This window comes from Gekko japonicus, unplaced genomic scaffold, assembly GCF_001447785.1.
Source record: "Gekko japonicus isolate JY-2015 unplaced genomic scaffold, Gekko_japonicus_V1.1 scaffold35, whole genome shotgun sequence".
Taxonomy (NCBI): domain Eukaryota; kingdom Metazoa; phylum Chordata; class Lepidosauria; order Squamata; family Gekkonidae; genus Gekko; species Gekko japonicus.
In genome coordinates this window covers 2,235,362-2,249,885 of record NW_015176453.1, presented here as the reverse complement: position 1 = coordinate 2,249,885, position 14,524 = coordinate 2,235,362, and the positions used below count along the sequence as shown (strand labels likewise).

General features: G+C 41.6%; 1 protein-coding gene across 1 annotated transcript in view; it reads right to left on the bottom strand.

Moving 5' to 3' along the window:
- The window catches only part of KNDC1 (kinase non-catalytic C-lobe domain (KIND) containing 1), a 120,745-nt gene that overhangs the window by 71,676 nt on the left and 34,545 nt on the right, over positions 1-14,524 (bottom strand). The window contains exons 4-6 of the mRNA XM_015426889.1: positions 5,625-5,771; positions 2,171-2,288; positions 572-1,530 (exon numbers count right to left, since the gene is read on the bottom strand). Of these exons, the coding sequence (XP_015282375.1) occupies positions 572-1,530; positions 2,171-2,288; positions 5,625-5,771 (1,224 nt within the window). The remainder of the gene's footprint in view (positions 1-571; positions 1,531-2,170; positions 2,289-5,624; positions 5,772-14,524) is intronic.

Here is a 14,524-nt window from a genome sequence, read left to right as displayed (position 1 = left end):
TTTTACAAGGACTGAATTACATCAGTAAGATGCTTTAGAATTCTTCCATATGGCAGCTCTTATCATAAACCAAGTCATTGACATGGAATCATTCACTATTGTCAGGGCACTTCTCTCATAAATCTGTTTAGACATTTACATTAGCGTGGAGCAAGGGCATAATAAGGCACTTTGTACGACATGCCATTCAGAATGACATCACCTTAGTTATAGGTACAAACAAGCCAACCCAGGACACAAGTTCCTGGAAAACTAATGGTAAATAAGTGACTTCAGTTCTGCCTGCAGCCTATTACCTGTGATTTATTCTGTCTGAACAGCGGTTTTATTCTACATTACTGTCATACATTGCAGTTAACCATGCACCTTGCTCACCAATGACCCTTGCTACTAAAACCTTTTGGTAATTAAGAAAAATCAGCTAATTCTTGGTATTCATTTTAGCAGGCTGTTTCAGTTTAAGTCACACACAAAACTTGGAAAGTAACCCACTTCCCCTAACCCATAACTAAGTTCCTTCCATGTCATACAAATCAGGACAATTTTTCAGTTCAAGGTTTGTGTCTACTACCTGCTCATTGCTTTTCTTTTCTGTCTCCCTGCCTCCATCTCGTTCATCTTCAATATAGCAGTCTTTCATCTCAGTGCAATTGTGTTCTGGATAATTTAAGATGCCTGATCCACATCCATTCACACTGGTCGCTGTTAATGCTGTAGTTGGTCTGTTAATACGTAGAAAACTGAGTTCACTTGCCCATGGAGAAGTTTCAGCACAGTATTCCCATGCCAGCACTTGGGGGCCTATAGCCAAGTTGTCTGGTCTATTTACCATGCTGCTGTTATCTGAACTTTGAGAAACTGCAGGACTGTATGTAAAAAGGTCTGTGTCTTTGCCAACACAGACTGGCATGTACAGTTGATGAAAAGAAGATTCCTCTTCATTAATATTCGACTCCTCAAAATATTCTGCTTTTAGTCCTAGCTGATTATTGGTATCACACAGACTTAATTTTCCCTCTAAAGCAGTATGCTCATTATTAGTGATTACAGAGAACAACTTGGGTTTTAATGGATGTTTCTTCATTAGCGGCCCACTGTGTGTTACAGAAGGGAAGAAAATACTTGGGTCTGTTTCAAATTCAGATGTTAGCTTTGGAAATGTTTTTATTTTTCTCATGCTGTTCTTTGCGAGTACATCTCTCTCCAAGTCACTTGGTTGCAGTTTTGTGGCCAGAGAATTCACGTACTTGTTGTTATGTTTTATGTTTTCCCCCTCACTGTATTTTGTAAGCTGAGCTGAAACACGTTGACAGTAGAATCTTTCACTCACTGTGTTGATTTGAATTTCTCCTATATCATCTTTTCTGTCATTCACAGTGTACACGCAAGAAAAGTTTCCACTACCAACAGTTTTCAGGTCTTCCACTTGCAGAGAAAAATTTTCTTGCTTGCAGTTATTTTTAATAGAGCACTGTTCACAGGGTGAAATCCATTCATAAACTTTCCCCTTCTGTAAGTTATCACAACTGTCTGGATGGGGAAAAAAATAAGACATTCTCATTTAAAAAATTGTCAGTCCATTTTCTCACTGTTCCCACCACACACAAAGCACAAAAAGCTTTCACTGATGTTACATGAGAGTTCTACGATGCCTTGACATTGCATTACCGCTTATAAAAGAGACGCCTACCAAATACAAAGTGGTGAGGTCGAAATAATAAGTAACTTTAAATGGTTGGAATGCATCTATTATGCTGTAGCCTCCCCTTTGGGAGATTCCTTATTTGATGATGAACAACTCTGTGCCAGGTAGCATCTGGCTACATAGCTATTGCCAGCAGAGTAGCTCCATTCATTTACATACTGGCCCGATAAACCGAACTCACAAAACCAACACAGTACCACAGATTTCAGCACTGCACTTATGCAGTAGCTATGCTTTATTCTCAACAGTTGTCAGCTCAGCAGTTCATTGGATGGGGCCCTAATACAAATATCTAAAAATGGGAACTATTAAAAGGAAAATTAAATTTAAAAGCTGAAGGAAAAAATAGGTTTTTGGCATAATTTTTTTAACTTAATATGGTGAAAAAAGGAACTAGAGAGTTACTCCGGCAGACTATAAAAGTGGTTCTTGATTTCTAAAATATCTAAAGAACATAAGGGGTACCTTGAAAGGTGTCACAAGATTCAATTGAAAGCACTCTTCTTCCAATAGCAGAGAGGCATTGACAAGCATCGCTTGAGGAAGAATACTTCATTTTCTCTTTACACAATGATATGACAGTCTATAATGACAATTGTACAGTAAAGCATTTAGTAATTATCTCACTATCATAGATGGCATGAGTCCAACGACGGGAGAGATTACTACGCCCTAGGAAACATCTAGTGTTTTGCATCTGTGAAGCAAGCAATTAAGGAACTCTAAGATGCCATAACTTCTCCTGACCCTTACATTTCCAGAGAATTAGGAATCAATTTGAAATGCAGTGTTTTAAAATACTTTATACATGCTCACAATAAGGGGAACATCCAATCTCCTAGCAACCAATGTAGCCTTATTCCTACATGACAATTTCCAGGTCACTAAAATAAGAACAAGATCAAACCAAGTGTTTGCAGATTTGTGCTCCTAAAATTTATCATTTAATCTTTATTGTATAATCTTTTATTATGAGCAGTCCCATAATATTTGATCCAATGAGATGGGTCAGTTAAGTCACATTTTCTATTAATAATTATCCCAGTGGCGGCAGCAACAGCCACCAACATAGACAGTGATGGCTAAAACACTTTTACTTTGTTTCACTGTACTGCATAGAGCTAGTTCCCTAAATCCCTTTCTGTGTTGTATCCAACTGCTCAGTTACAACATGGCCTTCTGGATCACAGGTAATAACTGCCCCCAAAAACCTGGGTAGCCTCCTCCAAAGCAATGAAATGCTGTAGATGCCTCCAGCACATTTGGAACAATCCAATTCATCTCTGAATATATGTTTTTATGAAAGGTATTTCCATGGTCTCACACACAGGTATTCAACTGGTGGGTCAGGACTCAGAAATCGGACATAGGTTGACCTAAGGTGGGTGGCAGCAGTGATGGTGAAAGTGGAAAGTGCCATTAAGTTGCATACAACTTATAGTGACCCCTTAAGAGCCAAACAGAGGCAGGCACTCAGAAATCGGACATAGGTTGACCTAAGGCAGTGATGGTGGAAGTGGAAAGTGCCATTAAGTTGCATACCCCTTAAGAGCCACACAGAGGCAGGCATTGCCACACAGTTTGCCATTGCCTGCCTCTGTGTGGCAACCCTGGACTTCCTTGGTGGCAGGCCCATAGCCAGAAATTTTTGTTAGGGGGGCATTTTAATTCCTCAGGGAGCACTTGGGCACTCACTAATTCAATTACAGGTAATTTAATTAACACTGCCATTGCCTGCCTCTGCTCCAGCTGCCCTCTGCCTCCCCTGCCTGCCTCCCTGGCAGCTAAGCCAGAGCCCCAGCAACCTCTGAATCAATCTGAGTTATGGAGGCATGGGTGGGGAGCATGGCTGAGGCTGCCTCTTGATCAGGGGCCGGCCCAGAAAAAGGTGCGGTGCAGGGGGGAGGAAAGGAGAAGCAGCGGCAGCGCAGGGGGAGTTCGCGGCGCCCGCTGTCACATCTTGCCAGAGAGTCAGGCAGCTGGGCCGAAAGGAAGTTGTGGGGTCTTGGCAGGAAGTCGAGGGCCGGGCCCCAAAGTGCCCCACTGTAGCTACAGGCCTGCTTGGTGGTCTCCCATCCAAGGACCAACCAGGAACCGCTTCCAAGATCTGATGAGATTCGGCTAGCCTAAGCCATCCCAGTCAGGGCAGCAGTAGTGACACCATGTTAAAATTTATATAGTATAATGGAATCTGGGTAAAGCAAATCTGGCTAGCATTTGGCCTTCAAACTAAGGAGAATTTTTTAATAGTATTAGCCTTGTTCGTATTGACCAATGGAAACAGGAAGACCCCCTGCCCAAAAGAATGTAGACAATTCAGAGCAAAATGTTACTTTTCATCATGTTAATTTTGCCCCATAGACCAAGTATTAATAGTGATAATCTCTACATCATATTTAGTCATTTAAACATTTTATTCTGGTACAAGTTAGGAAACATTGGTAATATTCCAAGAATTTAATGCAGTTACATTGCCAGAGGAAATCCATTTAGAAAAAGGCCCTTATGAGCATATTTGATAACAGAAAGGGTTTGCCAATAGGCAAGAATTCTCATTTTTTATTCTTATTAGTTCTGAGAATGAGCAGAGTCCAAACCTGTTTAATGATCTTTGGAAGACTGGGGAATGTTCATAATATGCATTAAGCCAAGTATTCCCTTTGGGTTACTAAGGAAAGGAGCATTTTGAACATGCTGGGTTTGCCTGAAGGGCAACAGCTACAAGAATCAAGGGCAGCACACATCAGCCTGCCTCTCTTGTAGTTTTTCGCGCAACAGGACATTTTCAGTTCATCCTTGCTTATAGCTAAATCATACTATAGCATGCTCTTGATCTTCGTTCCACATGCTTAATTATTAGAATGGTATAGTGGTCAGAGTGTCACTATAGGATCTTAGAGACCTGTTTCAAATCTCCATGCTGCCACAGAAGTTCACTGGGTGACCCTGAGCTACTCATTTTCTCAGCCTAACCTACCTCACAGTACTGTTGTGAGGATAAAATGGAGGATAAGAGAATGATGTTGAAAACTGCTCTGAATGGTCATTGGGGAGAAAAACAGAGGATTAATATCTACAATAAATAAATGGTTACCTATAGGGACATAATGTGTAGCAAACAGTTGGAAGTCCAGTTCGTTTAGACCTGAAGCAAAGCTGCAGCTTACTGGAAATTCTACTGAATTTAAAAACTCTGTTTCCTTTGCATAATATGAGTGCAACAAAGGGAAAGACACTGTTCCAAAGTGGTTAGCCTATGTTAGTGCAGGTTCTAACATAGTAGCTAGGGTTGCCAGTGAATGACTGGCACCTATTGGGAGATGGGGGGCAGGGACATGGGAGGTCACCAACATCATATGCAATATGACATCACCTCCTGGGGAAACCAGAAGTGACGTCATATTGCTCAGGAATTGCCTGAAGCTCTACAGTAAAGCTATAGAGCTTCTGGCAATCCCTAGAGTGACATGACATTGCTTCCAGGTTTTTCCTGAAGTGACATCATGTTGTCATGCCAGCGGCAATTTTTTAAAAAACAAATATTTCTCCTGTTGCCCAAAGGATCAGTGGTGGGGAGCACAGGTTGGCAGCAGAAAGTCTCCTGTTGTAACAGGAGATGGGGCAACCCTAATGGTAGCACATTAATTGTTCTACTGTCTAGCACTATGAAGATCCATCTCTATAGCATGCAAATCTAGATTACCCATGCAGAGTTCACTGTATCAGCTATGGTAGCTGACAATTTCAGTGCAAGGGCAAACCTTAGAAAAGTACCATTGTTAAATTTGCTGTTATCATACCTGACATCGGGCAGTTAACACTAAAAGAGTAGAGAAAAGATGACTCGAGTTAAAAAAAATTTCTATCCTATGCTGGTACATCAGAATCAGTCAACACGATATGTAACTATTTTTTTTACCTCAATATCTGGTCTCTCTTGAGGATTTTCCTCTTGCATTTGTTCAAGAAGAATTTGTAGATCTTGGCTAAATTCTGAATGTACTTCAACCTCCATTGTATATTCAATCACTGTTTTTAGTGTCGCTCCCAAAGAAAAAATATGTGCCTGCAAGTAGTAAAAAAACAAAACATTCGAGAAACTATGTTGTCGAAGGCTTTCACAGCTGGAGTTCATTAGTTGTTGTAGATTTTCCGGGCTGTATGGCCGTGGTCTTGGCATTGTAGGACCTGAGATTTTGCCAGCAGCTGTGACTGGCATCCTCAGAGGTATAACACAGAATCCTTCTATGTTATACCTCTGAGGATGCCAGTCACAGCTGCTGGCAAAACATCAGGTACTACAATGCCAAGACCACGGCCAAACAGCCCGGAAAATCTACAACAACTAATTCGAGAAATTACCACTCTGTCACTTAAATCTGGATTAATTCTATTAAAATCAATGACTCAAAAACAGTGCAAACAATTTATGAATCATATTAGAAGTGTCTTAATCCCACATTATCCATCATAACTCAATACAGACTACATTGGAATTTACTTTCTATTTTAAAATATATTTTTGGTGGGACTGGATCTTCATGTAGGGCAATCAGAGAAGGGGATCAACAGACAGGAGGCAAGTCGAAGTGAGATGCATATTGAAAAGTCACTCCCTTATCCTATGGATTGCCTGCACAGGGAAGAGGCTACAACCACAACTGTTAAATATTATCTAATCAGCTCTAAATATTGCATATTATAATAATGACTAACATTTCTTCTAATCCCAGGTAAAACCAACAGAAAGTATTTTGGCAGCTTTCCACTAGGTGGAGCTTTCACCAAGTACATTACAATCATTCTTGCAATTTTAACATTGGTAAAGTAATTGTCAAATATATACATGCGTCACTTTTAGAATATATTACTGTTAAGAACCTTTCAGTGAAGGAGGGGGGAAAAACCCACCAAGAAGACAGAAACGCAAATCCACCAATACACTAGTTAATGTCATACAAGATAAAATTTCCTGTACTAGAAACACTTCAGTATAGTAAATATGTGCATAGTTCATCATGTGAGACATGTATATATTTCATTGTATTATATGCAAGGTGCAGATACTTCTGTACATCATCAAAAGAATAAGTGATGACACAAAAGTACTGGATACAGTTAAGAGAAACCTTACATAAAAGGGTATATATTCTGTATGCAGAAAGTCCAGATATCTGCATTTTAACTAGTCTTAAGTGACAGGGCTGGGAGAGACCTTTGGTGATGATGCTTGAAAATTGCAGTTAGTTGTTATGCTACAGTGTTATGCTACAGATAGATCAGTGGTCCAGTGCAGCAAAATGGCACCTTACAACATTCATATGGGAAGAGTTGCATACAATTTTCAGCATCCCTCTTACACAACATTCATGCATTCCTACACGTTGGGGGAGGGGGATCCATTCAAAACCACTCTTAGAATGTAAAAAGCAGTCCACAGCTACCAATGCACAATGTCTAAACAACACACCATATATTTGCTTGGTCAAAACCAAGTGGTGTCCATGGAAACAGTTGCACAGCCCACAACAAATGAGTGCATCCCCATCAGAGAACCCTGCCCATTTACAAAAAGAAGAAGAGTAGGTTTTTATACCCTGCTTTTCACTACCCAAAGGAGTCTCAGTGGCTTACAATCATCTTCCCTTCTTCTCCCCACAACAGCCACCTTGTGAGCAGTGTTTCCTCTAAGCTGAGTTCATGTGAGCTAGCTCACAGTTTTTTAGCCTCCGGCTCACACATGTTTGTCTTAGCTCAGGAAGGATGGCTCCAGAGCAAACCAATTTATGCAGTAGCCAAATTGCTCACTCGCAACTTTAATGCCAGTAGCTCACAGAGTAGAATTTTTGCTCACAAGACTCCACAGCTTAGAGGGAGCATTGCTTATGAGGTAGTGTCAGAACCCACAGCCAACAACGTAGTACACGCTTTCAGGAAAGGTAATACTTTTATTGAAGAGCTATAGATGCATTAACATAGTCACTGTTAAGAATGGCAGTTGCCCCTTGGACATAATAAGATATAGGGTATTCGTATGCACCCCCCCACTGTGCTGGCCAATTAGGCACCCTCCCGTGCGCGGGATAAAGCTTGCTAACTGTTGCTAGCCGAAGCTGGGAACTCGCATTCTCCCACGGCTCCCTGGAAAAGACAGACACCACAACTCCCACCTGCCCGACTTTACAGATAAGCGTTTCAGCGCAAAGAACAGAAAGGAATGCAAGAGCAATTACACTGATGCTGCCTGACCATCCCAACCCCCATGGCAGCATAGCTGACAGGTAGGTGGGGCTGAGAGTGCTCTGAGACAACTGCTCTTGAGAGAACAGCTCTGAGCGAACTTGTGACTGACCCAAGGTCACCCAGCTGGCTTCATGTGGAGGAGTGGGGAATCAAACATGCTTCTCCAGATTTGAGTCCGCCTCTCATAACCACTAAACTAAGAATGACATAGAAACATCCTTTGGTGCCATTACAGCTGCCAGGGTTCTGCTCAGCTAAGGGTGGTGCATTCTATAAGTACAAGGCATGGACCATCCCAACAACAGATGCTCCTCTGCTTGTAGCACCCCACACTCATACTTGAGAAGAGTGGTAGAATAAAACCCAGACACACGTCACACACATGAATAGACATGAAGCTGCCTTATACTGAATCAAACCCTTGGTTCATCAGGGTCAGTATTGTTTCTCAGATAGGCAGCAGCTCTTCAAGGTCTCAAGCAGACCCTGACTGTCAGAAACCATCCAGCTAACATCCAGACCAGACTCTGTGAGACACAGAAGAGTTTTGGCTCTCAAAGTTTATACCCTGAAACTCTTGTTGGTCTCTAAGGCATTACCAGACTCACATCACAAATGACATTGTTTCCCTGACCCTATTAGCACAGACTATCAGGAAAAAAGAAAACTTCTGTCTTGGTTACCTTTTCATTATTTTTTCTTCATATGAAGCTACTCTTTGATTAAACAGATGTTAACTTCCCAGGGTATTCCATGGGATGCAACTGTTTCAAAGTGTTCCCCCACCTGGGAAAATTTTTCATATTGCCATCCTACATCACCAGATCCTTCTGGCCTTTTGGGCAAATTTTGCATCCAATCATTTGTTAAGTCCTTTGTTTCAGAAATTTTTGTATGCCGAACAATCCTAGCTACGCTAAAGTCTCAGAAAGACATAAACACACATACCTTTTTTCTGTATTTTGCCTCATCTTATAACCACAGGTAGGTGTGGGTGTTCTCAGCTATTTGTAGGAGGCACAAGCTTCATAGATGTTTTTGAATCCCATAATGGTGGTGCAGAGGCATGGCCAATTTTCAGAAAGCAACACAGCTATGAGGGTTCAGGAGCCAAAGTGGTACAGATAGCAATATTGAAGCTATGGCCCAGACAAATCCTGACTGTCACTCAGAAAAAATGAGGAAGCAGAGGTCAAAGAAAATCAGTGACAGGATGATGGGATGAGATGTGAATTGCACCAGATACTCCATGTTATAGCGAAAAATTACCTTAGAATGAACTAAGACAGGCTGACTTTCCAGGAGGAATGCTTTTGGTATCAATATATAGGGCTGTCACTGCCAGCCAGCATTTAAGACTATACAAAGCAATTGCTCCAAAATCCTGGAAGGGATAGACTGGAATCTGGTTAGTATGCAATGCATAGTGGTTAACAGGGTATGTTTGACATACTGGTTTCAAGATTACTTACCAATGAAAAGCATGATATAGAAGGTCTTTACCCAGAAGATGGATTGCACTAGACCAGTGATGGTGAACCTTTTAGAGACGGAGTGCCCAAACTGCAACCCAAAACCCACTTATTTATCGCAAAGTGCCAACACGGCAATTTAACCTGAATACGGAGATTTTACTTTTGGAAAAAACAACTCATACATTAATTTAAGATGATCCAAACAAAGTAAGGAAAGCAATCCCAAATGCTTTCATTTACTTAAAATTATTTGGTAGAGAATTCGACACTTTAATGATGGTCTGGGCCTGGCTGGGGCGATGGCACGCATGCCCGTGCCATAGGTTCGCCACCACTGCACTAGACTATTCTATAGTTTACCAGAAAAAGGTTTACTGAGAGAGAGTGAGACTGATAAAAAAATTAAACTGGTAACAGGGGATTAAGGGACTGGAACACCTCTATGAAGAAAGCGTAAGGAGGTTAGGGTTCTTTAGCTTGAAGAAATTACAATTGAGGTGTGACATGATAGAGTATTACAAAATTATGCATGGGATAGAGAAGGCAGAAAGAGAAGTACTTCTCTCCCTTTCTCACTACAAGAACTCATGGGCGCTCAATGAAATTAATGCACAGAAAGCTTAGAACAGATAAAAGTACTTCTTCACACAAAGAGTAATTAACACACAGAATTCACTACTGCAGGAAGTGGTGGCAGCTACAAGCATAGAGAGCTTCCAGAGGGGATATGGCACAGAGATCCATCAGGTATAGATGGAACACTACGCCTGGGATAGTGATGCTCTGTATTCTTGGTGCTTGGGGGACTTCTGGAGTTCTGGCCCTGTTGGTGGACCTGCTGATTGCACCTGGGTTTTGGCCACTGTGTGATGCAGAGTACTGGACTAGATGGGTTATTGACTTGATCCAACATGACTTCTCTTATATACTTAGGGTGTGAAGCTCCTTCTCTACTCTTTCTACTACCATCTCTCTCTCTCTCTCTCTCTCTCTCTCTCTCTCTCCCCACCTCCCTCCCTCCCTCTCTCTGGTTTAGGGTTACAAGTAAGTCAGTACACCATATTCACCACCCTTCTTGTCTCTTTTAAAATATATAGAAAGACATGACCATTTCATACCTCAGGTCCTCTCTCTCACTTACTGAGACATTAGCAAACAGGGTAGCCCAGCCCCCTTTAATAACAGGCCCTCACTTACACAGAGTTATTGGGGCTGGGGGCTCAAACACTGTTCCATTCACATGCTGCCACCATTCTCTCCCCAACATTCCATCAGCTCTCATTGGTTTCTCTTAGGGAGAGGTGGAATCTAGCCTGTTTTTCACACCGGGTATCAGTTTTTAAGAGGAAAGGCTCTCTAAAACTACCAGAAGGTCTTGGAAATTCAATTTTTTCATCACTGTAAGAAATCTTTTAAGAAAACATTCAGTTTCTTTACTGTGAGCTGCCCTGAGCCAGCCTTGTGAGGAGGGTGGGATACAAATCTAATATATATAAATACCACTTTGTATTTATACCCCGCCCTCCCCGCAAACAGGCTCAGGCCGGCTTACAAGAGGGCAATAAATAAATAAATACATAACACTCATGTAATATGAATATTTCAGCCAGCCCCTGATAAGCCCCAATGCTTTCTAGGGCTATTCAGCAGATCTGAAAAGATGAGAGGAACATTTTTTTCTGCCTCTAAGGGGAAAAGAAAAAATTGTCCATAAACAGTCATAACTAAGGCATGCTACAGTTCCACCTGGGTGTGATACCAGGGCTCTGAAATAGCTCAGAGAAAAACCCGAAGAACTCCTTACCATATTTCCAAAGGTAGTGAGGCTAGAACATATTTCTTCTGAAATCAGACACATTAAAGACATAGGAAACCACCCAGGACAAATCCCTTAAACGAAATAAGTCACAGCATCTCGTTTGAACTGCAAGGCTGTTATTTTCCACTTTGCACTTTCCACTGTTAATGGGAGCAGAGGCGGTAGCATGATTCCTCTCTTGCAGCAGATCTATCCTTTGCAGGTTTGCTTGTTGGCTCTGCCTAGTTTTTAATAAATAACTGAATCTCAGGCACATCTCAATGTGAGTTGGTAGCACATGAATATATGCAATTCGCCCACATTTTTGATTGCTTGGGAAAACCCTTAGTCCTGCAGATATCTGAGCTGAAATAAGACATTCAGGAGCTTTTAACAACCAAGACATGTACCCAAATTAAGAAACAAACAAACAAACAAACACATGAGCCTAGTACCTTTGCTCTAGCTTTTTGAAATCACGTAATAATTGATGGATGATAAAAAATATCTGCACAACTGAGTGACACAATGAATGAGGTGAACTAAACATAAACAGCTAGATGTTAAATGCTTTTTGAAATGGTAAGTGTGGTTATGCAACTTATGGCAGGCTTGCAAACATCTAGTCTAGGTAAATATTTTCTAGAGTAGAATGTTCACGAAAAAGTCTCCAAACAATTTCCATTTGCAAGAATAAAGACATTTAAGTAAGGAAGCCATTGAAAGAATCCACCAGAACTTCAACAACTTTCACCCAACCATAAACCCGAACTTGGATTACGCCATACAATGGACACATTGTCTGGATACCACTGTACAACTACACAGTGGACACATAAGTACCACATTATAGTGGAAGCCCACTAACACACATGTCTACATGTTTCTAGCTACACGCCTTACCATATCATGTAAGTAGACTACAGCCAAGCCCTATGTTACAATCACATTTGCTCCAGCTACTTGACCTGAAAGATTTACATCAGGCCTCTTTAAGATTATAATACCAAGTCACCAAAATGAAGAAACAGACTGAAAAAGCCAGACTGGCACTCAGAAACAGCCTACTAGAAGACAGGTCAGAAGAGGCAAACAGAACAGCACTGGTTGTTTTTACCTACAGCTCCCAGCTTGATACTGGCCTATGAATCACCAGTGATCTACAACACATAGTAAACAAAGACTCTTCTTTCTCCTTTCCTTGCTTACAGACACTGCCCCATCTAAAACAGCTTTCTACACAGCAATGGATTACCTACAGAGAAACAAACCCAGGAACCAGGCCCCCACAACAAACCCAGATGCCACCTCTGTGCCCATGTCCACTCAGGGAATGCTATTACAGGACCTAATAACATCAGCCACATTGGCTTGTTTTTATTATCCATTTAGCCTACAATGTGTTAATACTTGTCTTCTGCATCCAACACAGGACAAAGAAGTCAGTCTCTATGCAAGAGAATAAATGGACCCAAATCCGACATGACAGGTGTTAACCAGTTTAGCAAAAACTAAAGAAACTGTATTATTTTTTAAATATACTTTCAATTTATCAATCACTTTCCCCAGTGGGCTCAAAGCGATGTACAGTTACACATTAGACAGGGGACTAACAATGTTCATAGGGGATAGGGAGGACAACATATATTCATTTTTTTTAATTGCACACGCTGTCACTGCACGGTGTAAACGTCTTCTGGCTTGGCTCAGTCATTTTCCGAACGGCTGCTTGTCGACCTGAATATTATTGCTATTATGATTATTTTTCTTGATTGCAACTGCATTTTACATAATTACATAATGCTCTGTCCTTCCTGCATTTCATGGCCCTTTGATTTGGCTATTTACGACTCTATTTATAACTTTACATACATGTATATATGTCGGTTAAGCCAGGACCCAAAACATGCATCAGAAAAAGTAAATTCTGCTCCATGGAAGGTTATGCTAAAACAAGTTAATCTTTGAAGTACCACAAGACTTCTGTTTATTTAAGTTTATGGGTGTACATAAATCTTGGAGACACCAGATGGTCATTGCTTCAGGCATCAACTACAAATTCAACATCAACAGGCTACAAGGTAGGATGTTTAGGAATACTGTCATCATTTTGCCTCTATAAACCAATGTATTGGACTCAGCCTCTCTATATTATTTAAGTCTAATGAATTCCACAGTTAAAGTCCTGTGTTGGAGGCTCTCTCTTTCAGTTCTGTTTCTATGATAAACAGCAAATTTCCTTACGAGCATAGCAGGATGAAGTCTTTAAAAGGCAATAAGCAGAGAGTATTTGTGTCTTAATAAGATTCAGCAAACATATATAAGAACTGTGGTTTCCCCTAAGTTTTAATAACCCCCTGATTTATCATAATCCATTTCACAAAAACTCTTCAGCAAAATCCAAAGTCACAAAGGTGTTCCTGAGCAGAAGAACAGTGACTGATCCTGATTAGTTGCCTATTTCGAACACACTCAGTAAAACACAGTGAGGTTTTTATTTAAATCCTGTAAATTATAAAAATGCACATGCACACATACATGCCAAGAAAATATCTTGAATATATATTGACAAATTATAATCTCCCTAGTTTAGACGATTTGAAGGATTTAAAGTATGTCAACCACAAAATTCTGGTAATCAGAACCAAAGCTGAAAATTACAAAGAGATATCATTGCTCCACCCAATAACTCAACTTAAATCCTTTGCACAAAGGCAGAAAGGCAGACATTAAATTGACTCCATTAGAGAATACAGAATGAAATGTATCCAACTCAGGCCTCAGATCAGGCCGGAGCTGGCCAGTACGTCACTCCAGGAGAGAGGCACGGGGGCGGGGCGGTCACATGGTGAAGCCCTGCCCCCTTCTTCCGGCCACCCTCTGCTTCCAGCCTCATTCTGTTCCAGAACGAGGAAGAAGCAGGAGGGTAAGTCAGCTTCCTCCCCCCCGTCTCTGCCTGGCCGAGGCTGCTCCAGCAGCCTCCGCTAGGCCTCCAGGGCCAACCCAGACCTTCCCAGAGGTGCGCGAAGCCGTGCACCCTGGGAAACATCTCTTCCCCTGTCTCTGCCTGGCTGAGGCTGTTCTTGGCGGCAGCTGCAATGTTCGCAGGGGGACAACATTCTCCTGCCTCCCTGAGCCCCAGGGTGGTGGCCTTGGACTCATAGGGGCAAATTCCACCTCTCACAAGAGGTCATACTGGCTCTCCCAGCTATCCTTAGGGGCTCTTTAAAAAGTTATGGCTGCCACCACTTTCGGCGGCAGCTGCAACCACTGTGGGGGGAGGGGGGTCTGCTGAGTTGTCCT